The sequence below is a fragment of the Apus apus genome, chromosome 5 (genome assembly GCF_020740795.1).
Source record: "Apus apus isolate bApuApu2 chromosome 5, bApuApu2.pri.cur, whole genome shotgun sequence".
Lineage (NCBI taxonomy): Eukaryota > Metazoa > Chordata > Aves > Apodiformes > Apodidae > Apus > Apus apus.
Window position 1 is genome coordinate 19,080,484 of NC_067286.1, and position 27,648 is coordinate 19,108,131.

At 39.1% G+C, this 27,648-nt stretch overlaps 1 protein-coding gene across 3 annotated transcripts; it reads right to left on the bottom strand.

Moving 5' to 3' along the window:
- Positions 1–456: 456 nt before the first annotated feature.
- On the bottom strand, positions 457–27,648 carry CHKA (choline kinase alpha). Of its 3 annotated transcripts, none has more exons than XM_051621711.1 (12): positions 27,287–27,648; positions 23,712–23,823; positions 16,813–16,866; positions 8,292–8,405; positions 7,530–7,663; positions 7,145–7,249; positions 6,351–6,409; positions 4,232–4,319; positions 3,227–3,335; positions 2,998–3,104; positions 2,576–2,657; positions 457–912 (listed from the first exon to the last, which is right to left on the bottom strand). In XM_051621711.1, the coding sequence occupies exons 1-12, from the start codon at positions 27,619–27,621 to the stop codon at positions 802–804; spliced, it is 1,410 nt and encodes a 469-aa protein (XP_051477671.1). In that variant the 5' UTR covers positions 27,622–27,648; the 3' UTR covers positions 457–801. The 3 variants fall into 3 exon arrangements, with proteins under 3 accessions (XP_051477671.1, XP_051477672.1, XP_051477673.1); XM_051621712.1 differs by lacking the exon at positions 27,287–27,648 and adding an exon at positions 24,650–24,931; XM_051621713.1 differs by having other exon boundaries at positions 870–1,824.

Sequence of the window (27,648 nt, forward strand, 5' to 3'; positions counted from 1 at the left end):
TACTGTGGACATGTTAAATTAAGCCCTCAGTAGCTTAGAGAAATTAACTGGCTATTTATACTACAAATACTTTGTATGGTGTGACAGTAAAAGTCAATATAAACTGGGTAGTTTTTAGGATAGTTAACAGAAGAGATACAGTGAAGTGCTTAAACCTAAGCTACCACAAATTGTGGAATTTATAAACTTACCTTCAGTCTATTTTTCATCACCTGCTTTAACCACCTTTCTCCCTCACACTTTATTAGTATTCAGTTACACAATAAATGCTAAAGACATATTTCAGTAGAAGGCATATCTCACAGCATTGAGGTTAAAGCTACAATTAGTCTGCCTTTGAAGGTAAGCAAGAAATTACTTCCAACATAGATTAAGGCCAGAATCTTAATCTATTTTATGCTGCAGATATAAAAAAAGACTTAAAAACCACAACAGCTAATATTTTTAAGTGCTTTATATTTATTATAAAGTCTTAATAATTGAGTGTATGGAAAATTATTTTCTATACTAATAAAATGACAGCTTTTACAAGTTATGCTATACAGTACATGAAATGCTTAATATTTTTCAGCTGCTTGAAACAGTATTTGCGATACAAGTGAAAAGGGCAGACTTAGAATGTTATTATATATAATACAGTATGTTAGAAAGCACAAACAAATAACATTCAAAATAAACAAACTCCCAAAAATCTACATAAATCTTTAGATGACATGTACACAGATTATACTCAAGTTTCAATATACACATTGTTCCACACAAGAAGCTCCACTTCACTGGATTGCTGGAACATGATGGAAATCAAAGGTGCAAGAATAGCACCTCCCAAACCACAGGGCATTGGATGGGCAGAACAGCAATTTCCTGGAGTTCTCTGCAGTCTTTGGCTCTACCACTTCTTACAGCAATGTACTGGGCAACACAAGGAGAGAGATGGGCTCTAATTACAAGTACTGTCAATTCCAATCTAGTTATTTGGGAAGCTGATAACAGCAATTCAAGGCACTCTTGCCAGTGCTGCCACTCCCAGTGCAGGACACAGCATTTTAAGAGACAAGCAGGCTGGGCTAAAGAATGTTCTTGAAGGACATGGAATGCACAGTATAAGAAAAACTCCTTCAGAAGGTCCAGTTAAAAGCTCATTCATTCTTCACAGGCACACCAGGTAAGAGAAACATTCATGTATGCACTTTAAAGCATACCACTTCAATGTGCGTAGCTGCTTTAAGGTTAACGTAGTGTAACATATCAGCAACTCTGTTGTGTTCATGGGGCATGCTGAACCTAATCTCAAAGTAAGACTTCAAGCCTACAACACTTTGTCTCCTTTGATTTTCCTTCACTCTTCCTTCTCATTGAGACACAATGTCTACAATGAATTATCTTTTACAAGTGTTCTACTTACAAGGTTAACCATAATGCCAACACCTCCCCCAGAAAATGTACTCACAGTAACACTGTTTGCTCTGACGCATGTCATACTGACACTTAATTGTAAGCTTCTCCCATAACATATCTTCTAGATCAAAAACATTTAATAATATTGCACTATTGCATTTTACTTTTGCCTCCCAATCTCATTCCAAGTATTTACAAAACTGTAAACAAGTAATCTTTAAAGTCTTCAGTACTGTACATCTGTGTTTCAAGGAACCAGAATTCAGTGAGAACTTAATTAGAAATACAGTAGCCTAAGCACAGCAAAGTTCTGTCCAGCTGCCCTCTTCTTACACTAACCAACAGTTATGGTTAGTCCTCCCACATTCACACCTTCAGCTTCTTCTTCTGATCAAAGTATGCATCAAATCTGGATAACGCATATTCCTGGAGAAATAAGGGACATTCAGCAATAAATATAGTAAACACAGCTGAGTTTTCTTATTTGGTATGGGGAAGCATAATGACTGTATTAACTGTGTGACCTTCATAATCCATCACCTCAATGCCTTAATTAAGTCTATTTGGGAAGGATAATCTTTCCAGAGGTGTGTTCTGGCCTCCAATCTTATTTAAACTGTAACAGTATTAGCTGCTGTCAGCATGTCAGAAAAACAGGAACTAAAAAAGATGGATTCTGCAACACTTCCTGCAGAATATTCAGTGTACCTGAAAGTTACATCACTTTACAGTACACTAGGCATCTATCAAGAGTTAAACTGACCTTTTTCTCAAGTATAGCCTATGACCCAACACTGAATATAGTATTAATGTGTTTTTACATGTGTTGACTACTTAATTTCTAAATTCACACTTGCTGCTTACTAGCTTTCTTTTTTGTACAGGAGCTTATTGAAGAAGAACACTTCACTGCAACACATCCCACTGAGAGGCCAGACACATAAAGCTAGTCTCACATAACAATGTGATGAATTTGTGATGTTTTTATGATGTTAGATTTCTTTACATTCTTCTGTATAGAGCACAAACTAGTAATTAATCTATTTTTAAAATATTTACTTCACCTAGAATATACCAGTTGCTGTGAGAGGCCATTTCACTTACTTTCTGATAATGCACCACAGGTTACTTGGAATACACAGCTTTAGTTACACCAAACTACAATTTAATAACTTACCAGGTAACCAAACTCAATGGATGAGATCTTTGCTTGTATAACAGACCACAGACCCCAGAAGAAATGTGATGCAAGGGCAAACCTGAAATTACAAGGCTATGTTTATTGACATATTCAGCTAAGTCACAAAACATTATTTGAATATCCTGTTAGAATAGTATTGCCTAGCTGGGGATGTCCACACCTTTTCATCAAGTATGACATTATAAAAATAAATCCATTAGCTTGCCCATGAATTAGTATTTCGCTTACTCCACTAATAGTCTATACCACATATCTAAAGGTTACAATGGACAGATTCTTCTTTATCACATATAAATGGTTTAGAATCTCTCTTGGCTGATGTCTCTCCACCCAGTTAAGTATAGAAGTATATGCACCATAGTGGAAGATTCAAGATAAAGTTGTGAAAGACAACTTACCTGTTAACTTCTGTTAACACTTCTTCTTCTAGTTTTAACTTCTCTTCATTGCTCAGACTTTCAAAGCAATCATGGAATGCAGACAGGTAACTGGAGATAAAGTGAAGCTAGGAGACAAGTAAACAAGTTACAACTCCAGTTAATCTCCACACATACTTACTTCTTTCAGAACTAGCCAGGCCTTTTAGTAAGTATTAATTTATTTTTTCCAAACATTGACAGTACCTACCTGTTGCTTCTTCGAAGGGTATTTAAGAACACTAGCTTTGAAGAATGGGTACTTCTCATATGTATAATCATACATCCATTCACAGAAGTGATTTCCAATGTCAAATCCTCTGAAAAAGTGATAAAGACTGAGTACCTCAATATTTGCATACTAGCAATCTGTTTTTACTTAAGCAAACCTAAAATCAAGTTTCAAAGCATATAGCTACCTAGAACTTACTGCAGTTTTGCTAAAGGAGGTAGTGAATTGATTACTAGAATACAGCTTTTGTGCAAGTTATTAAAATCAATTAGTAAAGATGGGCAGTCAAAAATAATAGCTACCAGCTACAAGAAAATCCTAGACTTTGCTACCAAGTAGATAGTTAAGATACTTCAGTATGCACTAAATCTCAGCACAAAGTCAGACACATTTCTAATGTTAGCATTATTACAGGCAAAGAGGTCACAGTCATACTCAAAGTATGTAACATATCCCACTTTTACATTATTGGAATTCAGAGTTCGATTATGTTCCAGCTATGCTACAGTTTAATGATCCAAATGACTCCACACACCTAGATCACTCTTAAACACCAGTACTAGATGACTGAGGTTAAGGACAGAAAGCATTTTCTGTAACCATGTACTGAAAAAAGCAGAATTACTCATCTGCACAGATGAGTAAGTAATTTGAAAGAACCGAAGAAAAAAAGCAGAAACAAACCTACCCTATGTACGTATGTACCCATACAATCTAACATTCTCTTAATCTCCCCACTAGAAAGAAATTTTGACATGCTAGCACAAAGCCACTTGTGAATAAACACGGTCTCTAGCGTGGACCACCAAGCAGCTCCAACTCTGCTGTATGCCTATACTCAATACCATCAGGACCAGAGGTATTTTTACTCTTATATTTGCTGTTTATTACTAACACACAGAAAGTTAGCAGTGCATTACTTGCTCACTGTAGCATGCAGAAAGTAATACACCTTCCTGCTGAATCGAAAATAAAGTGCTTTACCGGTAATTATAGCTGCTGTATTCAAAGTCAATGAGCATCAGCTTTTGGCTTTCTGAATTCTCTCTGCCTTCCAGAAGCAAAACATTACCTGAAAATGTTAAGGTAACACAGTATGTTCAATAAAGTCCCAGGGAAATTACAGAAAAGCAATACTCTATCTTAAGAAACATTGTTCAAATAATCCCAGTTATCCCTTACATCTGTACAGAAGAATGATAGGAAAAACCAAATTGCACTATGTATCAGTTCACTGAAAGTTGAAAAATATTGTATAAACCTTGTGAAGCTGAAAGTGAGAAAGTTTTCTTCTGTACAGGCAGAGGTAGATTTTTCTCCCAATGGTCCTGCTTCTCCAGGGTTTAGCATGCAGCTAACCAGGTGACACTGTCAGCATTAGCAGTCCTTGTTCAATTGTTTCATTCCACAGTTTGACTTCTAAACTATGCAGCATCTCTCACATCTGCATAGGACTACTGTTGATCACACAACATTTGGGATGGGAACAACTTTTCAGCAGCCTGAATGCCATAGACCAATGACTTTGCTATTCTATTATGTGGCACAACCAGTACCTACAGCAAAGCTCAGTTTTTTCCTTTTTAACAGAGAGATTGCTCCATCTGGTTTTCAATTCACTTTGTCACTATAATTCATCTGAAAGACATCAAGCCTGCCTCTATCAAGTGTAAATTAGTAAATAAGTTTAGAGTAGTTCAAATTTCTTCAAGTTTGCCCCCTCTCCACAGGTACATCTCTATGCCATACCCTTGCAACAGAGGAACAAGCACAGTATTTTGCCTTTTCCATCCTCACCTTGAAAATTTAGGTTCCAAATCTTTCCCCCACGCTCTGACTCCTCTGGTACTGCATCTTGGCACAACAGCAATGAGATCTTCAACTACACCACTACTGAGATAGCTCGTCAGAGCTCATATCAGTGACTTCTTCCTCTCATGCTGCCTATCCTTACACACATATCCTCCAGGCCAATTCCTCAGCCTTAGCTACCAAGACTGGGACTCCTGAGAACAAAACAGCCCCACGTACATGGTCCGACCTTAGCATCTTTCCAGCTCAATTCAGCTTACCCACTGTAAAGGTAACAGCAAGCACAAACACAGCATACCCACCACCTTCAAACACAGCATACCCACCACCTTCAAACACAGCATACCCACCACCTTCAAACACAGCATACCCACCACCTTCAAACACAGCATACCCACCACCTTCAAACACAGCATACCCACCACCTTCAAACACAGCATACCCACCACCTTCAAACACAGCATACCCACCACCTTCAAACACAGCATACCCACCACCTTCAAACACAGCATACCCACCACCTTCAAACACAGCATACCCACCACCTTCAAACACAGCATACCCACCACCTTCAAACACAGCATACCCACCACCTTCAAACACAGCATACCCACCACCTTCAAACACAGCATACCCACCACCTTCAAACACAGCATACCCACCACCTTCAAACACAGCATACCCACCACCTTCAAACACAGCATACCCACCACCTTCAAACACAGCATACCCACCACCTTCAAACACAGCATACCCACCACCTTCAAACACAGCATACCCACCACCTTCAACCCTGCTGTCTTTTAATCTCTTTAGAGAACTGGCTCAGAAAAATTGTTATTCCCTCCATGACTCCTAGAGAGTGTGCGCACTAAAAACAGGTGGATAAGGTTTTCCTAATGTTTATTACCAGAACTGCTGAGTCAAACTTACCATAGTCTCAATTTTCACCCTTCACTGGACTTTTTCAATATCTTTCTTTAAAAGGACTAATCAGACAGCTAAGAAAGGTATGGTCTTCAAACACCCAAGATTCCCATCATCAACTGACCTGTACTAACAGAGCATGTGTACATACTTGGCTTAATCCAGTTATGACACAAGATGTTCTCTTAATTAGCCAAAGGGTCACTTAAGTCAATGCACTTTGTTTTGCAACTGTTGCACACACAGGCTGCTGCTTCAGTTCAGCTGCTGTACCTTGATAACAGGACTACCTCTCAGAAACAAGAAACCAGAAAAGGCTTATTACTGTATCATTGAAAAAGGTAATGAAATATTAGCAGCCTACCTTCTTGACAGTCATTGTGACAAAATACAACTGGTGAGGAAGTAGCTTCAAGGATTGCTCTAGAAAACAGCAATATAGGATCTTGTAAGTAACAAATCACTAAGTTCAGTCCCACTTCCAAATAAATAATGGATTTTGTTGTAAGAATTTGAAGTACTAGTTTAATACTGTTTAGTCTGAGAAAGAGGAGGCTGAGGGGAGACCTCAACAGTCTCTACAACTACCTGAAAGGACACTGTAGAGAGGTTGGTGCTGGTCTCTTCTCACAGGTAATTAGTGACAGAACAAGAGGGAATGGCTTCAAGCTGCAACAGGGTAGGTTTAGACTGCACATTAGGAAATTTTTTTTCACAGAAAGAGTGGTTAGACACTGGAATAGGCTGCCCAGGGAGGTGGTTGAGTCACCATCCCTGGATGAGTTTAAGGGTCATTTGGATGTGGTGTTGATGGATATGGTTTAGTGGAGAACTTTGTAGAGTAGGGATGATGGTTGGACTCTGTGATCCCAAGGGTCTTTTCCAACCTGAACAGTTCTATGATTCTATGATACTATTCACTTCTGCCAAGACCATTTTCTCAATTAGGAGCCCAAGATGAGGACAGCAGAGTTGGACCTCACTGATAAGCAACTGATCATACCAATTTGTAGTCATATGAGACTCTGGTTACAGAACCAAAAACAATGTAAAGTAAAATGAATATAAGGTATTATACTGTATAACATGTTTGAACAAGCCTACAATTTCAAACTGAAACTGAAAACTGGAAAACAGGGGTAGACAAAATCAGCCTACCGTAGATTTTTCATTTCTTGTGGGAGATTGTAACTGAGGAGTTTGTTTAGTGTTCTAGTTCTGGACTCCCTGGTAAATTTAATCCTCAGCACTTGATTTAGGTATCTGTTAAAAAATAGAAACAATAGTACAGCATTTGTGACAGTAAGTATATTTGTCTTCCCATACTAAGACATCACTTAAACTAAACCCAAAAAAGTTTTAAAAAAGTTACTTAAGAAAATATTACTGTTCTTCAAGGTAATTTAGCTTACTCAAGTAACTGTGAAACAGTTTCTGTGTACAGTGAGAGCTTGTGCTCTCAGACATTCAGGAAGAATGATCTGATTATCAAAATTACAACAGGTCATCTTTTTTGCATACTTTGAAGTATTGCATAACTTACTTTTCCATTGTTCCAAAAAGCCACTTAGGTTCTTTATTAAATGGCATTTTCATGCCATGAAATCTAGCCATCTTCTCAGCTATTTCAGCAGATATGTCAGGTAAGCTTAGTTCTTCAGTAGTCAGTTTCCTGCTCTGTAATAAAATATAGTATTCTTAAAATACAGTTAATTGAATTAATCATGCTTTTGTAATTAATTACAAGCACTAACACTAGCTTTTATGTAGTACAGTATAGAATATTGGCAGAGTGCTCAAGCAGTGTACTTTTTTCATCCCAAATGAACTTACAAAAGTGCTGTCATCATAAAAGCAGAGTCAGCCAGCCTAGTTTACTTCAGATGTAGTAAATTTTCTTCTAGATCAAGACCTGGGGAATATCACATCTCACACGAAGAATATCTTCAAAGCAGATTAGGCATAAATATTTAAGAACATCAAATAATCTGCTCTTGTTCCTGCTAAAGGGAAGTGATACTCCATAGCTTCCAGTACAGTGTTCAGTATCTAACATGCTTTTTATCTTTATTTCTTAGTCTCTGCTATGGCTGAAGAGTTTTTAGATCTCTCTCTCTGGCAAGAGGTATAATAGGGCTCTCCAACACCCACTGTAACTGTATCAAAGTACAGCTACCAATTAGTACAGGTTGCCAAGTATTCCATCCCAACATCTCTGCTTTTCTAGGCAGTTCAGAGACCTTGTCATGATCAATTAAGACAGCTACCAGCAGCCCACGACCTAATCATGAACAGAACAACTTACAGGAATGAATTCCTCCAATCGTCCTTGTGGAAAGATTCCATACAGTTTTGGACCAAGAGCTCTCTCTGCAAGAATGGCAAACATAACACTTTCCAGAACCATGGCTTCTGGCCCCTAAAAATATATATATATATAAAATAAACCAAGTATTAGCTGGTACTTGCACAGAAATTAATTTAGTTGTGCATCATAGCTAAATTGCTACTAAGCGAGAAATTCTAGCTTTAAAAATACAACAATATTTTACTTAATAAAGTTTGACTAGTAACAACTCATAGCTAGCATGGGAGCTATATAAATATTTTGCTTTCAAGTTCAAAGCCGGGGAAGTACTTACAGGTACTGTTGGTGAGCCAGGTCAAAGGAGAACTATGCAAAAGCCAAAAACCTCTCCTCCCTAACCTGTGGGAACTCTGCACATTCATTTCTTGAAGGAATTTATCTTACTGAAGCACAGCACAGTAACTATAAATATTATCCTTGGCTATTTTAACACACTTTTGAACACTGTCTCACAAAAGGACACTAAGTGAACGAACAAACCAGCTTTTCATTTAGAAGAACAACTTAGGATTTGCTTCTGTTGAGCACATTTTAGATCTTAACTTTTTTTTTTATAGAAGAAATAATTTTAACCCCTGCTAAGGAGCATGGTGTGTGTATAAGCATTCTTCTTTTTCTACCTCCAAATATACATTAAGTTTCAACAAATTTTCTTCAAGATTTTCTTTACATTAGTAAACTCAGTCCATAGAAATCACAGACAGGTTATTATGAATGTTAAAAAAAAATAGAAATAAGTCTGAAATACAGTAAAAATCACTGAAATATAGCTTTCTTGGTAGCTAAGATTAGCTGTAAGTAAACACAAAAGCCACAGTATACATCATTACTTCTAGCAATTCTGTTAACCAGAACCCAGCTGCAGTCAAATCCTAGAGGCCTCATAAGCCTCTGCCTACTTTTGAGCAGGAAAGTCTGACCCATGACACTAAAAAGCATCAGAATGAGAGCTTTATTAATGTTGTGCTCTTAATTTTGGACAAGGAATATTTTGCATTACTGTAAATCATTGCAGTCTCACACACTAAGCAACTCTTTCTACACAAGTTCAACCCTGAATATACTCCAGGCAGTTCCATTCTTATTACTGGCCTGACATTATTCTAGTGTCTTCTCAAAAAATTATAGCATTTTATATTGAAATGTAGGAAAGACTCATGTAAGTATGTTCTGAAGCTTTAAATTCAATAAAAAGTAAGAATCATCAAGAATATAAATTCAGAGTTTAAGATGATTTGCATATGAACGTATTGCATCCATGTCCTCCACTGTTTTTCCATCTCACCTCCTCCAAACTGAACAAATGCATCAAACCCACGTACTTTTAATCATTTCACATGCCCTCATCACTACAGATCTGAACTTCTCAGTTCAGTTCTGAAGCCTAATGACAAGCCCCAAAAAGCAAATTAGAAACAGGTTACTGAACGTCTACTCCATTATTAGCCAATATTGAATTTGTCTTTACCTGGTACACCAACAGAGCATTTACAAAGTCCAGTTCCTATTAAGATGTCAGATCCTTGTTTTCACACCTTACTGAAACATCAGCTCATGATACTTTGATAACAGCAAATGCCAGAGAAATGTTCTTCATTAAAATGTCCCCTGCTGCATCAGAAGTGAAAACCAGAAGTAGTGAAATTTCCAGTTACTCAAAACTGTACTTTTGGATTACTTCTGTCACATGTTTGCCTACCCCTAGTGCTTTAAGACATACTTTAAAACCTAGAAACTTCAGACAACTAGAAGTCTGTAAACTTCTGTCAGCAGTGTTAGCAAGGAAGGCTACATCTCTCTCCAAAGATCTGCTTCAAGACTAATTGCTTCAGGCAAGTATCTATAAGCAGCAGTATATAAGTATACTCATGTTTAAGGACTCTGGTGCCTGACTCTTTGAAAGGCAAACAAGTTTAAGAGCACCAAAAGAAGTTCCTCTACTGTAACAGGGTGGTCACTTGAGAACAAGTTCAATGAGAGCTCTGGAATAATATTATCATCTAGGCATCTCAGGCACAAAGGCTTCATAATATCCTGTGTCATGGCTTAGGCCCAGACAACAAAGAACCATGCAGCCACTCATTCACCCTTCTCCCCACTATGGGATGGGGAGAAGAAAATCCAAGTAAAAGCTTGCAGGTCTAGACAAAGATGGGGAGGGTTCACTCACCAATTAGGGTCAGGGGCAAAACTTTCTCCATTTGGGGAAAAGAATCACAGAATGTTAGGGGTTGGACAAGTCCAACCCCCCTGCCAGAGAAGGACCAAAACAAGGGCAGATCACTCAGAAAGGCATCCAGACAGGTCTTGAAAGTCTCCACAGAAGGAGACTCTACAAACTCTCTACGGATTCTGTTCCAGTGCTCTGAAACCCTCACAGTAAACAAGTTCTTCCTCATGTTGAGGTGGAATTTCCTGTGCTGAAGTTTGAATCCATTGCTACTTGTTCTATCACAAGGCACAAGTGAAAAGACGTTGTCCCTGCCTTCTTGACAGCCAATCCTTGTGTATTTATAGACATTAATTAGATTCCCCCTCAGTCTTCTCCTTTATAGACTGAGAAGTCCCAGGTCTCTTAGCCTTTCCTCATAATGCAGGTGTTCCAGTCCCTTAATCATCCTTCTAGCCCTCCATTGGACTCCCTCCCTGTCCCTGTTGAACTGGGGAGCCCAGAACTGGACACAATACTCCAGGTGAGGTCTCACCAGGGCTGAGTAGAGGAGGAGGAGAATCTCCCTCAATCTGCTGGACACACTCCTCTTAATGCACCCCAAGATACCATTGGCCTTCTTGCTACAAGGGCACATTGCTGTCCCATGGATAACTTGTTGTCTACCAAGGTCCTGTGCTGGTGCATTTTGTTGTTCCTTCCCAGGTGCAGGACTCTGCACTCGCTCTTGTTGAATCTCATTAGGTTCCTCTTTGCCCAGCTCTCCAGCCTGTCCAAATCTTGCTGAATGGCTGCACAGCCTTCAGGTGAATCAGGAAATCCCCCCAGATTTGTGTCATCAGCAAACTTGCTGCAAAGACACTCTGTCCCGTCATCAAGGTCATTGATAAAGACATTGAACAGGACTGGATCCAGCACTGATCCCTGAGGCACTCCACTAGTTACAGGTGTCCAGCTGGGCTCTGCACTACTGATCACCACTCTTTGGACTTACTGTGTAGCCAGTTCTTACCTCCATCTCACTGTCCATTCTTTTATCCCACATATCTTGAGCTTGCTCACAAGGATGCTATGAGAGACTTTGTCAAAAGCCTTGCTAAGGTCAAGGTAGACTACATCCACTGGTCTCCCTGCATCTATCAATTTAGTCACAACATCATAGAAGTCTATCAGATTAGTCAAGCGTGATTTCCCCTTGCTAAATCCATGCTGACTACTCCTGATAGCCTTCTTCTCTTCCATGTGCTTCGAGATGACCTCCAAAATTAGCCACTCCATCCTTTTTCCAGGAATGGAGGTGAGGCCGACTGGTCTGTAATTTTCTGAATCTTCCTTCTTGCCCTTTTTGAAGACTGGAGCGACATTGGCTTTCCTCCAGTCCTCAGGCAACTCTCCTGTCTGCCATGAGCTTTTGAAAATGACAGAGAGTGGTAGGGCAATAACATCAGCCAGCTCTCTCAACACTCTTGGGTGCATCTCATCAGGGCCCATGGACTTGTGCACATTCAATTTACATAACTGATCTCTGACCCACTGTTCATTGTTCACTGTTCACTGTTCATTGACTAGTGGAGAGTCTTCCCTCCTACAGGCTTCCTCTCCTGTATCCAGGGTCTGAAGCTTATGAGGACTGGTCTTAGTAAAGACTGAAGCAAAGAAGGCATTCAGCAACTCTGTCTTCTCTGCATTCTCTGTCACCAAGGCTCCCACCTCATTCAGCAGTGGGCCTACATTTTCCCTATTGTTTCATTTTACTAGTGATATAGTTGAAGAAGTTATTTTCATTCTCTTTAACTTCCTTTGGTAGTTTAAGTTCTAAGAGAGCTGTGGCCTTTCTTGTTGTCTTACTACATACCCTGAGAACATCCCATCTCCCAAGTGAAAACTTCCTAGTTCCAGGAATTGTAAATTTCTTTCTTCCACAAGATTTCTTCAGAAGATCCTTGCTTATCTATGCATGTTGTTTACCACCTCTGCCTGACTTTTTACTTGAAGGAATGCACCCATCTTGGGCTTGGAGGAAGTTGTATTTAAAAACTGACCAGATTTCCTGGACTCCCTTTCCTTCTAGAGGCTTTGCAAGGATTCCTGCAAGTAGATCTTTGAAGAAAACAAAGTTGGCCCTTCCATGATCAATTTATCACTAATCAGATGCAAACAGTACAAAAACCAGACCTGAAATACCTCACCCCACCCCTCCCTTCTTCCCAGGTCCAAATTGCTTTGCTCCCCATTTCTCAGCCTCCTTTCCCACAGTGGCACAGAGGGACAGGGAATGGGGTTTAGAGACAGTTTGTCACACACTTTCTGCCTTCCTCCTCAGGGAGGAGGATTCCTCACTGTCTTTCCCTGCTTCCCCATGAGGTCCCTCCCATGGGAGAGTCTCCCTCATGAACCTTCCAACATGAGTTCCTCTCACAAGGGGAGGGAACAGGCTGCTCCAGAACAAGCTTCAGACTCACTGAAGTAAGTCTCCAGACTTCAGGAACAGACTGCTCCAGTGTGGGCTTCCCATAGAGTCACAGCCTGCTTTGGGTGCAGTCACCTCCCCTAGTGCAGGGTCTCCATGACTGCAGGTCCCCATCTGTTCCACTATGGTCCCTCACTGGCTGCTCCACTGTGCTCCTCCATGGGCCACAGGGGACTCCCTGCTCAGGCACCTCCTCCCCCTCCTTCCTCACCGACCTTGGTATCTCTGCTCCAGCATTGCTCTCACCTCCAACTCTCCTCAGCCCTGAGCTCTTAAAGCAGTTTCCCATTCCTGAATGCAATCTTGAATAATGACAAAGGTGCATCCATTACCACTGATGGGTTTGCCTTAGTCAGAGGAGTCTGCTGTGTTTTTTGGAGCCGGGGGAGCTTTCAGCAGCTTCTCAAAGCAGTCACTCCTGGCACCCCTCCCCTGCTACCACAACTCAACACAACCTGATGGACCTTTTTCCAAGTCTCCACTCTATATACTACTGTCAATCTCAGACGTGCAAATGAACTACTAAAGCACATTAGAAAACTATAGCATACTTCATTCACTTGGACACTGAACAAATCAGTTAAATATTCATCTGATTACTTTTTTAAACGATCAAGCATTGTAACCAAGTATGTACCTCAATGCCTACAAATACAATATACTTACACTGCCCATTGTTTTAAGCTCTGAAGCTCCCAATTTTAACCAGTTTCAAACAGATACAACCATGACCACTTGTATTTAAAACAAGCTTCTGGAGAAGATTTGATGACTCACACCTAAATGAATACTTAAACCTGAATGTTGCATTTCAAACCTAAGAATTATAAACACTTTTTAGAAGAATTTTCCTGTACACAACTCCCCTTCAGGCAAGGAGAGATCAAAAGCCTTTCTTTACTTCAGTTGGAACTGTAGCTTCTGCATTATTCTTGCTTTAATAAAGCTCACTATAAAATACATGAAATAGTAATATATTTTGATCAAGTAATCCTTAACTACAGCAAAACCAAGATAAAACAAATAATTCCTACCGGAATTCCTACAAAACTGACAGAAGATTATGCCATCTCTAGTCAGTTTTCAAACACCAGGCAGCTCTGAACACCTACAATGCTTTCGGGCAGTGATACAGAACAAAGATTATACAGAGACTTTTCTTCTCTCCTAAGGATGACATTAACTCCTCTGATTTTTACCTACAATTTTTACCTAGCCTCAAAAAAATTAAGATGCACACTCTGCCAGGAATTCTTGAATTCACTGATTCAACAGTGAAGTTCCATCACTATGAGATTAATAGCAAAAAACAATAGACTACCAGCTTAGAATCACTATTTTCAGGCAACAAAGACAGTTCTGAAGTTCCAAGCATTGCTTACTGTACTGCAAAGCTTCTATGAGCTGCTGGCACCAGGGTAGGGCTGGTCTGGATTTTTTTTTCTTTTAGAACTTTAGAACTTGGCTTGGGCAGGGAAGAAATCAAACCACCCTCATTTTTCATCTCTAAAGAAAACTGAGGAGTCAAATCAGTACATTTTTCCATTCAGTCTTAGTTCAACGGATTGAAGCTGCTCCAGTAAACTTAGCTGAAAGTTCAATGAAACTTCAACAGTAGTAATTCAACAACAAAATTTTTAAAACCAGTTTTAAGTCACTAGCAAAAAAACAGAACTGCTTGAACTGTTTCAAATGGCATTCCCAGAAGGAAGAAAACACAAGGGGAGAAAAGCAGCACTTATTTGATAAGTAAAATGTACTTCTTCCTAATCACTGTCTAAACAAGTACAGAGCTGAAAAACAGTAGTACTTCACAAGCAAAACATCTGGTTAACACGTTGCACTGTTATCCCTTACTGGAAAAAATACTGCTACGGTAGAAATCTAAATTACCAACATCTTTTTATATGACTTGATGAAAAATTACACTCAGGTAACCATTATGCTGCATAAGCAGAAATTGTTCCAAATGCAAGAACTGTAAAGTTTGCAGAACACACATCTAAGCACAGTGCTAATCAGACACACTCCATGTTCAAGAGGAAGTTATGTCAAGCTTCACATACTTTACTCAGAACAGTTCACCAATGTATTATAAAATAGGGATTAGGTAAAGCAGAGTACTGATCTTCCTCTACTAAAGAAATAGCTTAGTACTAGATATCCATAAATAGACATATACTGATACAATATCTATTTATAGAAGTGGTAGAAATTGTAAGATACCATTTAGGGTAGAACCAGAGGGATTTTTCTTAATAATGTTGTAATGCTTAAATTTTTCCAAATTACGTACAAGTATTTACATGCTAATGTTACTTCTATGAGCAAGTAGATTTCTTCATTAAAGCTTCTAGAAACACAGCTCAGAAGCCCAGTGGAGTAACTAATGTTTTAGAACAAGCAGGATCACCACATTTCTCTATCATAGAATCATATAACCATAATCAGAGAATGCCAGATTGGAAGGGATCTCAAGGATCATCCGGTCCAACCTTTCTAAGTAATACTATAGTTTATATGACATGGCTCAGCACCCTGTCAAGCTGAGACTTCAAACTGTCCAATGTGGTAGAATCTACCACTTCCCTTGGGAGACTAAACCAGTATTTGACTGTCCTCATGGTGAAAAATTTACCTCTTGTGTCCAATCAGAATCTCCCCAGCAGCAACTTATGCCCATTACCTCTTGTCTTTTCCATGTGACTTGTAAATAGGGAGCCTCCATCTTCTTGGTAGCCACCTTTTAAATACTGGAACATGGTAATAAGGTCTCCCCCAAGTCTTCTTTTCTCAAGGCTGAACAAACCCAGTTCTCTCAGTCTCTCCTCATATGGCAGGTCCTCCAGTCCTCCGATCATCCTTGTGGCCCTTGTCTGGACCCTCTCGAGCTTGTCTGCATCCTTTTTGTAGAGCAGGGACCAAAACTGAACGCAATACTCCAGGTATGGTCTGACAAGTGCCAAGCAGAGTGGGGTGATGACTTCTTTATCTCTGCTGGTGATGCCCTTGTGGATGCAGCTCAGCATCCTGTTGGCTCTCTTTGCTGCAGCACACTGTTCACTCATGTTGAGCCTGTTATCCACCAAGACTCCCAGGTCCCTTTCCACGGGGCTGCCCTCCAGCCAGGTGGATCCCAGTCTGAACTGCACTCCTGAGTTACGTGTTCCCAAGTGCAAGACCTTACACTTCTCCCCATTGAACTTTGTAAGGTTCCTGCTAGCCCACTCCTTGACTCTGTCTAGATTATCCTGGAGGGTGGCTCTCCCTTCTGGAATACCAACCTCTCCATTCATCTTGGTGTTGTCAGCAAACTTCACCAGGGTGCTCTTGATCCCAACACACAGGTCACTGAAGATGTTAAACAGCACTGGGACCAATATCGATTCCCGGGGAAAATCCACTTGTGACTGGTTGCCAGTTTGAGGAGGTGATTTACTATCACCCTCTGGGTACAGTCTGTCAGCCAGCTCCCCACCCACCTCACAGACCACTTATCAAGGCCATAACAAGTCCGTTTCTCCAGAAGGAGGGCTCTGGAGGACCATGTCAAAAGCCTTGGAAAAGTCCAGGGAGTCAATGTCCACCACTCGGCCTGCATCAACCAAGCTAGTTACTTTGTTGTAGAAGGCAATAAGGTTTGTGAAGCATGATTTGTCCCTGGTAAATCCTTGTTGGCTTTTCCCAATCATATGCTTCAATTGACTTGTGACTGATTTACTCCATGACTTTCCCAGGGACTGAGCTGAGGCTAATGGGTCTATAATTATCTCTGTAATCCATAAAATTCTGTGAAATAAGCAAATTTAATTACTCACTTGCAAGTAATTTTCCTTCTGAGACTGTACAGACTCTCCTTTATTGCAGGACCTCTATGAATGAGAAAAAGCAAACACAATGAGAAGATGAAATTTAACATGATTAACCTGCAACCACCAGAACAAAGGAAGTAGAAGTGCCAGCTGCAATTAACTAGATGTCTCAACACTGTCTTGGATCTATTACAGCTACAGCACTAGTATCCATGTGACCTCTGACCACCACACTATGTCAATGATTCCAAAATCTTTCAAAAGGATGTGCCACTGAAACCAAGTCACTTCTGTAAATAGTCTGAGAACTGATTTTCAGGTATGTTTTTATTGTTTCCCAGTATTTCAAAACAAGATTTCAATGCATAAGCTTAGAGAAACATTAACTGAGGAAAATTAAGTTACTCTGCATGACATTTGGGATTATGTTCTTCTTTCAGCTAAAGCACTTAAGAGACACACTACAAACAGTACAGAAAAGCCTTAGAAGAACTATTAGAAGACGCATGTTATGAAGCTTGGAAAGCATTTCCTTTTTTTCTATTAATTTATTTCCCAAGCTGCTTATGATTAGAATTTCCTTTAAGTATACTGTTTAGGCCATACATTTACCACTGGTTGTGCAAATCCAAAATTTTTCTTCAAATGAACTGCCTACATTAGCTAAAGACGTCTCATTTAAAACTGCAGTATAGTAGCAAAGCATTAACAAATTTCACACATGTATTGTGCTAGGGCTGTTAACAGTCATTATAAAGACATTTCAGTGTATCAAACCATAGGCTCAGCAACTGAACTCTCAATGGCACATGCTTTTGATAGAGCTGCACATTTAAAATTCAAGATGTACTAAAACCCTTGTCCTTTAAAGGGCTTGAAGGTAAGGAGAACAGAAAGCAAATATTTGCTTAGAATTTTCAACAGTTTGTGGCTGCTATTTATGTTGCAATATCAGAGTTGACTGTTTAAACCAGACTAGCTTTAGAGGCCCACAAAGGTAGCCTGCATCTCCAGCTTCTGAACAAAACCTTTTAATTCACGGAACCATGTGTAATCCTTTCTGTTCCAAAGCTCTAACCAGGTCCAAAACAAGAGTGGAAATACAAACTCAATGGAATACAGTTAAGCAACATCAGCTGCCTTAAGATCTATATTAACAAGCTAATGATTTACACAAGTTATACAGTTACAGTATTTCAGAAGCTTTAGAAGTATAGTTAACATGTATCAATGGTCTTTCAAGCAAGTACTTTCCATTCCACTACGATACGTTTAAAACAAAGACAATATGAAAACTACTATTTGTTTATAATCGTTTCAAGGAAATCAATGAAATCAAAACATATTCACTTAAGCTAAATGCATTAACTACTCAATAATATTAGTAATTTACAGAGGGCTTCTCTGAACAAGCATGTCCTACATCAATACCACTTCTCCATCTTTCAGATTTTTCTTGGTCAGAAAGTTACTCACCATCCAAGAGTCCTTTCTGATTAATGGTGCTGGTTCAGTTCATCAGAAGGTAAGCAGATTAGGTTTTTACCTAGAACCTGAACTGGCATCCACTTTCCAGAAGTCACACTGCATAGACAGCTAGCCAGTTCTAAGAGTCCACCTCAAATTAGTGTTGGAGATAACTTAATGGCAACTACTGTGCCATTAGAAAGAAACAGTTAGGGATATGTACTGCAGAATCATCAGAAAGGGAGACTTCTGCAGCATGCCTTCCTCTTTTCTGTTCCCTCAGCATGGAGCATTCGTGTCCAGAGGAGAATGAATACAAAGTCATTTGTAAGTAACTTGCAAATAAAAATGGAAGCTTGTAGAGGATCAGTCTTGACAAGTGGCCATGTACTCAGCCTAGAACTAAGAGTGTCTCCAGTACATGTCAAGGAGAATAAAGTAAAAAGGATGCAGTTTTATGTAACAGATGTGAACAGTGGTTCAAAGTGAAACATTCTACACCATGAGGTATTTGATCTACATGTTTAGCTTGTGTTCTTGGCCAAACCAATCAAAACTTTAGTTTTTCCATAAATTCTAATAGCTCCACTCCAACTTATGTCCCATTCTGGATGCTACTTACTTCAACTGAAACAGTGATATTTTAGTACCCAAATAATTGAAGGATTTAACAACTGCTGGAGGTATTTAAATCACTCTCTCAAAGACGCAGAACACATGTCCATTTCTAGTTAATATTTCTTTAAATATTTGTGCTTCTTTTATTGTCAGAAGGTTTATTCTCAAAGTAGATTAATAATGCTCCCTACAATTTTAGTAAGGGAGAACAACTACATGCACAGAGACAGAAGTTGCTGTAGAGTTAACTTTGTGATAATGTAAATGGATTTTAAGGCAGAAAGTTCCAAGTATAACATCCTAGAATTGGAGACACTGCACATTATCTGATCTGTGCCTAGAAGATGACTGGACAGTGTTTATAAACCCAGCAGTTTGACACAGAAAATGGAGTTCCTTCATTTTTTCGCTAGTGCCCCAAATTTATTTCTCTTTTAGCTGGAAGATGACCTCTGTGTCAAAAATCCCAAAGGATGCTTGGCAGGAGAATTCTGTATAAAAGAGCAACATGCAACTTTTTCCCCAAAAAAACTCTTAGCCCTGCCCAGAAGTTTAAGTCTTACAACTCCATTTTTCTGAGTTTACTCAGCTTTCAAGACTTAAAAATATTGCAATACTTTGATTTAGACAAATTTATAAGAATTCAAATCCCAAGGAATTACAACATTTACAAGGCACTACCTGAGCAGTTAGAGGCAACCTATGCAGGGGACACTTCTCTTAATTCTGTAAGCTATCAGAAGACAGGGTACGAGAATACGAACAGCTTTAGATTCAGCAATAGCTATTCCTGCTGTTGATCACTGGTATCTGCCAGAACTGAAGGAAACAAAACTAAATTTGCTGAAATCCTAGAATCTAGCATCTGAAGAATAATGCCCAGTTCAAGCCCTACAAAAGCCACAAAGACATCTCTAATCCTCTTCATTTCAAGTTACCATTCTCTTATGAGGGAGCAGAGAAAAGGAAGGGACAGTGCTTTGATATTTTATTATTGTTGTAAACATTTAGATGAACAGAAAGTAGCTGGAGCTACTTAAGTCTTATTTTTAAACAATAAAATCCAGTACTAAAGAAAATGAAAGCTATAGAGAACGCTCCAACTTCAGAGATCTCATACTATACCGTGAATCGTGTCTGTCACCTGGAAACCAGAGTGCTCAAGGCACGATCGCATGGGCAAGCCTGCAGCAGAGAACACATGCATATACAACTAAAGTGGTACATTACCCCCAGAACACCATTAACTCCACCCAACACAAATATACCCCCATAAGAAGTGCTTGATTTCTTTCAAACTGTCTGCTAGTGCCAGGGATTTGTAGTTATTCCATGCTACAAACAGACATGGACACCAACAATGACAGAAGATGTTGATCATTACAGTTACACAGCAGTCTGCATTTTATTTAGTAACAAAAATAAAAGGCAGCAAGGCAGTTATGGAAAAAGATTTACCACAGATGTGTGGCAACCATTTGTACTGATTTTACATCTGCTCACATAAGGAATTGAGAGACCAGAGAGGAACATTAGGTGTACTGGTTTGTTTTTCCTCATTTATATACAAGACTTTGTTTTGGCTGTTGCAAAATATTAGAGCCCCAGTGAATCACAGTTCAAGGTTCTTTTGACACATGTAAAAAAATGGGAATGAATCCCCAAGTTACCTTTTGATGGGTAAACTTGAAATTCACCTTAATTTTTGTTGATACTATCTTAACTTGAAAACCTATCAGCATTTCTAACATATAGGAAGTTTTAGTTGCTCTGAATTTAAACAGAAATACTGCAGTCATCTGCACATAAAATCCAATCTTAAAGTCTAGACATTAAGAGGCATACTGTTGGAGAATCTTTTGTTTCAGATGTTTAAACATTGATAATAGCCTACAGTTACAAATATTTTGTCACAAGGAAGTTTTACGTTTAATGCTCTCCTTTAAACTTAGCAACTAAGCTGGAGCAAGAGTAAGTGAAGCATAATAAGACATTTTCCTTTTTTAAAATGTAGAACATATCTGCATTGTGCCTCAAACATTTGAGTTTTAATTTTGTTAGTATTTTAATCTGTCACAAGCATAAACTTGTCTTAAAAAATTCTGCTCAAGGATATACTCAAGAGAAGTTCTTGATTTTTAAGCATCCATGCCAGTGCAACCATTCATAATAATGGCTGAGTCAGTCCAGTTTATCTCCTCCCAACTCCCCCCAGAACAGTCATGCACCCAAAAAATTGCTTTAAACCTATCAGCTATGACAGAGGAAGGCACAAAGCCTTCCCTGTATGGCAGCTTTAGCCAACTGGCATGGTTTATATTGGATGAGTTTCATGTACTGACATTTGTGTCTTCCAAGACATAGTAAGCAAACTGGGGCTATCTCAAACTTTTAAAAAATTCCTTTAAAAGGTGGCTCAAAGAATTATGGTGTCAGTATCATTCATTCTTAAGTTAGTATCTATTTTTCACTTCGATTAAAAATTTTAACTTAAACTTGTCTTCTGTACATACAATAATTTGGTACAGATTGCTACGATCTATAGTATTTACAATAAATTAATAAGAAGAGCTGATATTATAAATGATTTTTGAGTTTCAAATTGAACAGAAAGTCAAACAGACAGAAGTTAAAACATGCTACAAAAGCTGAAACAAAAAAGTGGTAACCACTAACACCCAGTGGCAGATACAATTAAGTAATTGAGAACTAAGTCATGATTTTAGCATATGGTTTCAAAACTCAACTTACTTAAGCAGTGTCCCTTAATTTCTATAGGGCTTTAAGCTTAAGCAATATTACCAAAAAAAAAATCAAGTTACTCACTTTTAACAGGCTTGTTACAAGATTCTGTTTATGCCACCCAAGAACTCATAAGAATTCTAAGTGAGGTTTTCAAAATATCCCAATTAAAAAGTTTGCTTATATTTTAACTTGTATTTAAGGTAAAGGGGCTGGAAGAGACAAATGTTTGTCGACAAAAATTGTGAACCTCAATGCAATCTGAAAGTTTTACCTTGGGACTTTCTCTGCTTACTTAACCTTTAGTGAACTGCACCAACAAAAGCAGTCATTTCACTGCCACTAAGGAAATAAAGGAAGTTAAGACATCGCAAAAGATCTTTTAACACCAAGAGTAGAAATGTTAGAAAGTTATGAACACAATTAAAATTTTCAAAGAAAATTAGTTCTGATTTTAGAGCCCAAAATTTTATTTTGATTTCTTCAGTGGATAGGGGCACAGAAAAGAAAGAGGTGTACAACCAAACTTCAGAATCTACTTTACTTTTCCTTTGAAATAAAAGGCCACATTTCTTCACAGCTCTTGGGCAACAGAAATTCTACCATTACAGCAGTTTTACAGCCCATGCTTCTACATATTAAGTCAGCATTACATTATAGCCATTAATAATTTTTTAAAAATAAATTTTAGCATCAACCCTAGCAGTGGTTTTGAAAACAAAGTTTCTCAACATTATTTTTTCACTTTGCTTTTGGTTTCTCATAAACTGAAGAAAAGACTATTTAAAGTTTTAATTAACTTTTACACACTTTTCTTATTTAACAATTTAACTTTCCCAACCAAAATACAGTAGTGTAGTCAAGCATTTCATGCTATTTCAAAAACTGGAATCTTTTACATATTTCTAGTTAAGTTTTCTACCACTGGAAAGTTAATACCTCAAAGAGTGTAACAAAAAAACACTTTAAGGCTAGTTAAGTGACAGCATACAATGAGATTTTTAATATTGTTTGGTCAAGGCAGCAGAAGCAGGACAAATGGGCTGAAACTTCAGAAACAGTCAATCTCCAGCAGATATTGGATAAGTTGTTCAAAGCAAGTGACTGAGTACTGAAAAACATCAAACGAATGGATAATAAAACCAGACCCTCTAAAGTCAAATAGAAACAATTGCCAACATCCAAATGTAATTTTATGAAGCTGCCATTTACCTTAAGGTTAAACACAATTATTTACCTGCAATATAAACAAGTGTATAGCAGAGATACGTAAGAGAAGATCTGCTGTACAGTCCTATGGTAACAGCCTGTAAGCTTTAGAAAAGATTGCCTTTACAAAATATTCTTGATTTTAATTCTTATAATTTGAACAGATTTGCCAACCACTTCTGTTAAGGTTTGACAAATTTAATGATATTTACATTTTACTAATTAAAGTAACATTAGAAGAGTTTGAGAAACACCTGGTTAAACTTCTATACCAACTAATGGCATATGAAATATTTAGGAAAGAATTATTTGGAACAAAACGGCTGTACAGTATTGATGTTTGTGCTTCATTATTATTCTAACACTATAGATCAATTTTTCCAGCAACACAATTACCCATGAGATCTAATAAAACACTTGAGCACTGTACAAGTTTGACAGTTTCAACTTTTACCTGAGGTTTTTAAATGCTACCAAGACTAAAATGAAGCAGCTCAGTCTCTTGCCATCTTGCTAGTTATGCCAAAGTCCTACATACTGTACAGAAGCAAACTTTAATCATTTTTCTGAAACACAACAGTCCAAACTTAACAACATAAATGAAACATTACTGATCAAACAGACAGTACATGAGCCTTCAGCTGAAACACGCCAGTCAGGATCTGTATAGAAAGGAGGGTAAGTTCTAGACAATAACAAACTATAGAGAAAGCTGCTTTAAGCTACCAATCTACCATACTACCACTAAAGTACATTCCCAACAGGATAAAGCAACATACACTTGCAGCATATCACAAATAAAGATCTCCAAAGATAACGCAATTAAGCTACAGAATTCCTCCCCTTCCTAAAGCATTCTATGAACTCACCATCTGCAGGATTGCACCATATAAGCGCAGGAGAACTTTCCGTGGTTCATCTGCAACTGTCTCAATTGTATCAGGTAGTGAACACTGGAACAGCATGTTGCTGAGGCCACCTCTATCAAGAGAAAGAAAGTTACATTTATCCACTAATTTGGATGATCACGCAGGTTTTGTTTCTACAAATTAGAGGTGCACTATTCAGCCTTTTAGCATGACTAACTGATCTACTCTCATACGAGAAACAGTTTTCCAACATTATCAATTAAGCTTCAATAGAAAAACTGGCAGCTTTATGCTTCTTAATATATATTGATCCAAATTACAGCTCAAACTACGAACAAACATGTAATACGCAACAGGCACCTAAGATATGGTGTAGATCTCTGCTAATTCAACTGTTTTCAGAACTTCTAGAAAGTGATGCTAGGATCTTGTCAGGCATACCTGGCTGCACAAACAAGTAGGCAGCAGAATAAGCTTAAAATCATGCAGTGAGTATAAAACTCTAATTTTTAAGTAAGACCTAGTATCACTGGGATGGCAGCTACAAAGATTAGCTCAACAATTTAACCTAAGTATCACTGATAAAATTAATCTTATTAATGCTACCATTCTGAGAGACTAATTTTAAATGCTGAAATTTACAATTAAAGAAGTTCTTTATTTTAAATAAATTGATCATGTATTTATCTAAACTGAAGTCACACTCAGAATCTTATCAGATAAGACACAGACTAGGGAGTCCTGTGCTTCAATAATTCAGGGGTTACACAAGCATGCTAGTTTTTCCACATAATTACTATTTTACAACAGTGCTCTTATAGGTAAAAGTGACAGCAATTCTCTTCTACAGGTTTATCAAGAAAGATAGAAACTAAATTAGAAAAGTTAAAATTCTTCAGTTGTAGTAGCCCTGTAAGAACACATCTAACTCAACCCACATTTTCTTTACTAGTTTCTTCATCCTCTTCATTATCAATGTTGAATAACAAGTTTTCAAATTTCCCTTCTGCAATAGATTTTTCCCTATGATTTCTTCCTTTAAGAGAAAAAAAAAAAGTACTGAAACTTGTTTTATTTGCAAAACAGAAATGCAAATCAGCTCTACTGAAAAACACACCTGTCTCACCATTAAAAAAACACTTTCAAAACCAGATACAATCCAAATAGAGTAGCTAGCAGCAAAGTGATGAGGTAGCACAGATTTTAAAAGTAATTTTACTTGTAGCATGCTACATAACTTACTGCAGTAAATCTAGAATTTAAATAGTAGCACCTCTGTCATGCACTGCCCCTCACAAAGTAACGGTTTTTCGTAAAACCCAAACCATAAGTATTTAATGTTATCTTGCAGTGAGTTTTGATTCGAGTAATCCACAGGAGATCCAAAATGCAGTGGCTAAAACACAGTTTTTAGTCCTAACTTGACACTCCTCTCAATGTTTTTTCCAATAATTTTTCTGGGATTTCTTACAACGCAGTGGGAAAGTAGAAAAGAACTTCCGGAGAAAGATCTACCAAGTAGTAGAACACTAGTACGTATTTGCTGGGAGATGATACAGAGGAGGAGGACTGGCGTGTGTATTCAAAGTCATTGATTGAGCAGGAAAAAAGAAATCTCGAGAAAACAGCGTAAAACATCAGTTGCGCAATGTGCTCAAGAAGACAGAATAGAACCACGGGGCTTGGCAGGCATCCAAAAGTATATTTAGAGACAAGAGATAAGTTATTTTGAACCAGGAAGGTGAACAGGTAGGAATAAACAGATGGAAAGGATATCAGACTAAGAGCAAAGCACATGCAATCAGAACATTGGTTAGTTATAGGAGCTACGTTTATGACTTTGTTTAAACTGTGCTAGACAGGGCTTTTTTGACTACCTTTTCTAAGACTCTGATACAGACTTTGGTGAAAATATCAATACTTAAACAGAACTAAACACACTGAAACCTACTCTACAAAACCCACTGAATTAGAGCTCAAAATCCCGTACAGTTATTTACTTATTTAAACACATGCATAGCCTGTGTACACTGCATGAAAGCCCAGAAACTCTTCTTTTGTATACCTCTCCAGCCAAACAGAAGTGTCTTACTGAGGCTGAACTCCACTCAACAGAAGTTCCACTATAGTTAAGGTTTAAAAGTCACCTCTAAACAAGTAAATCCATTCAGGAGTCTAATAAAAGGTATTGGTCTCCTAAAAGGTTGGTAGACTCAACAGCTTTTATAAGGGTCAACAGGACATCTCACTCTTATGCAGATAAAGCCACCAATAGCCTACTGCTGCAAATTACTTACAGGTAAGCCCTTCCAAAAGGTCACCTATTTTCAAAGTTTCCCATAGCTTTTCCCAAATCACAGCCACAGCAGTTAAAATGTGCTTTTATACTTGTATTCTACTTAGATGCAAATCTATTTATTTGCTCTGAAACAAGAAGGACTGGAGCTCTTCATCCTATGACACCAAATATTTAACTGCTGTTCACAAACGTGATTTGCACTAATACAGTCAAAGTGGCAATACTGACATGCACATTAGAGAACACACACCTGAGTGCTTGACTTTTGTGAAACTAGAATCAGCAAACCAATATGATACTGTGTTCTCCAATAAGAAAGCATACTCCGAGGGGAGAAGCGGACAATCATATCCTTTGAAACTGTATGTAACTCTACATTTGATTGGGTAGAAAAAATCAAGTACCAGACAAGCAGTCAGTAAAAATTACTCTCTGAACTAACACCGGTTTAACCAGCACACCAGACTGGTATTAAAAAAAGATATTATTTAATTCCGCAAAGAAGGCAAAGATCTCACATTACATATAACTTCTGGAACATCCTCAATTTACATACTTCAACTGCCAACGTGCTGAGACACAAGTACTTATTACTACCTATGCTAAAGTATTATTCACATCATCGATACACCACATTTAACCACTAATTTATTAATTTCAGAACCGTTAGGGTCATGAAAAAAAAAAAAAAGAAAAAAAAACAACACTTTTTTTTCCTCAGAAAGAAGGTCCGTATTCAGTGCAGCAGTATCTAGCAGCTCCTGCAGTTTCACCGTCAAGGTCCGGAGCATCATTCCCGGCTCAGGGCCAAGGCGTTGCTGTCGCGCTGCAGCACCAGCCACCTCGCACCACCACCCTGTCCAGGTCCCGGGCGGGGGAAGGTTTGACGCAGCAAACCCAGAGCCTTCCACTGCTTCCCGGGCCAGACTCTCCGCGCCGAGGCGGTGGATCCCTGCAGCAAACCTCTCCACGTCAGTGTGCGGAGGAAGGGATGCCCGTATAGCCCCAGTGCCAATGCGGGAGACGGATGCGCAGTCGCCCTCCACGCGGCAAGCAAGCCTGCTCCTCTCCGGCCAGGAAAGAAAATTTTGGAAGGAGATTTCTCAAAAATAAAAAAAAAAAGGAGGGAAAAAAAAAAAAAAGGGAACGGGGGAAAGACTGACACCTTCATCTCTCGCACCTCCGGCGTCACGAAGCAGCTCAGACATGCAGCGACCAACCGGCCCCACCCCCTCTCCAGAGGGACCAACCACCACCCCCACTCCGCAGCGCTGACCTGATGGGGTTGATGCGCAGCTGCTCCTCCCGCAGCTCACGCCAGGCCCCAGGCAGGAATTCCTTACACCACAGATACGCTTTGCGCCGCGTTCGGGGGTCGAGAAGCGGTTCCTCAGGCGGCGGCAGCAGCAGCGCGGAAGGCGGGGTCGTGGCGCCATCGCCTCTGCTCGTCGCCACGGGCTCCTTCCTTTCGGAGTCGGCGTGAGCCAGCGGCAAAGGGGGCTGCCCGGCAGCGGCTAGGACGCCGCCGCCCCCACCGGAGCCGGGGCCGCAGCCGAGGAGGAGCCCGAGCGGGGAAGGGTCGGTCTCGCCGTTACAGAACTTGGTCTTCATGGCGCGGGGCGGGTGGACGAAGGCAGC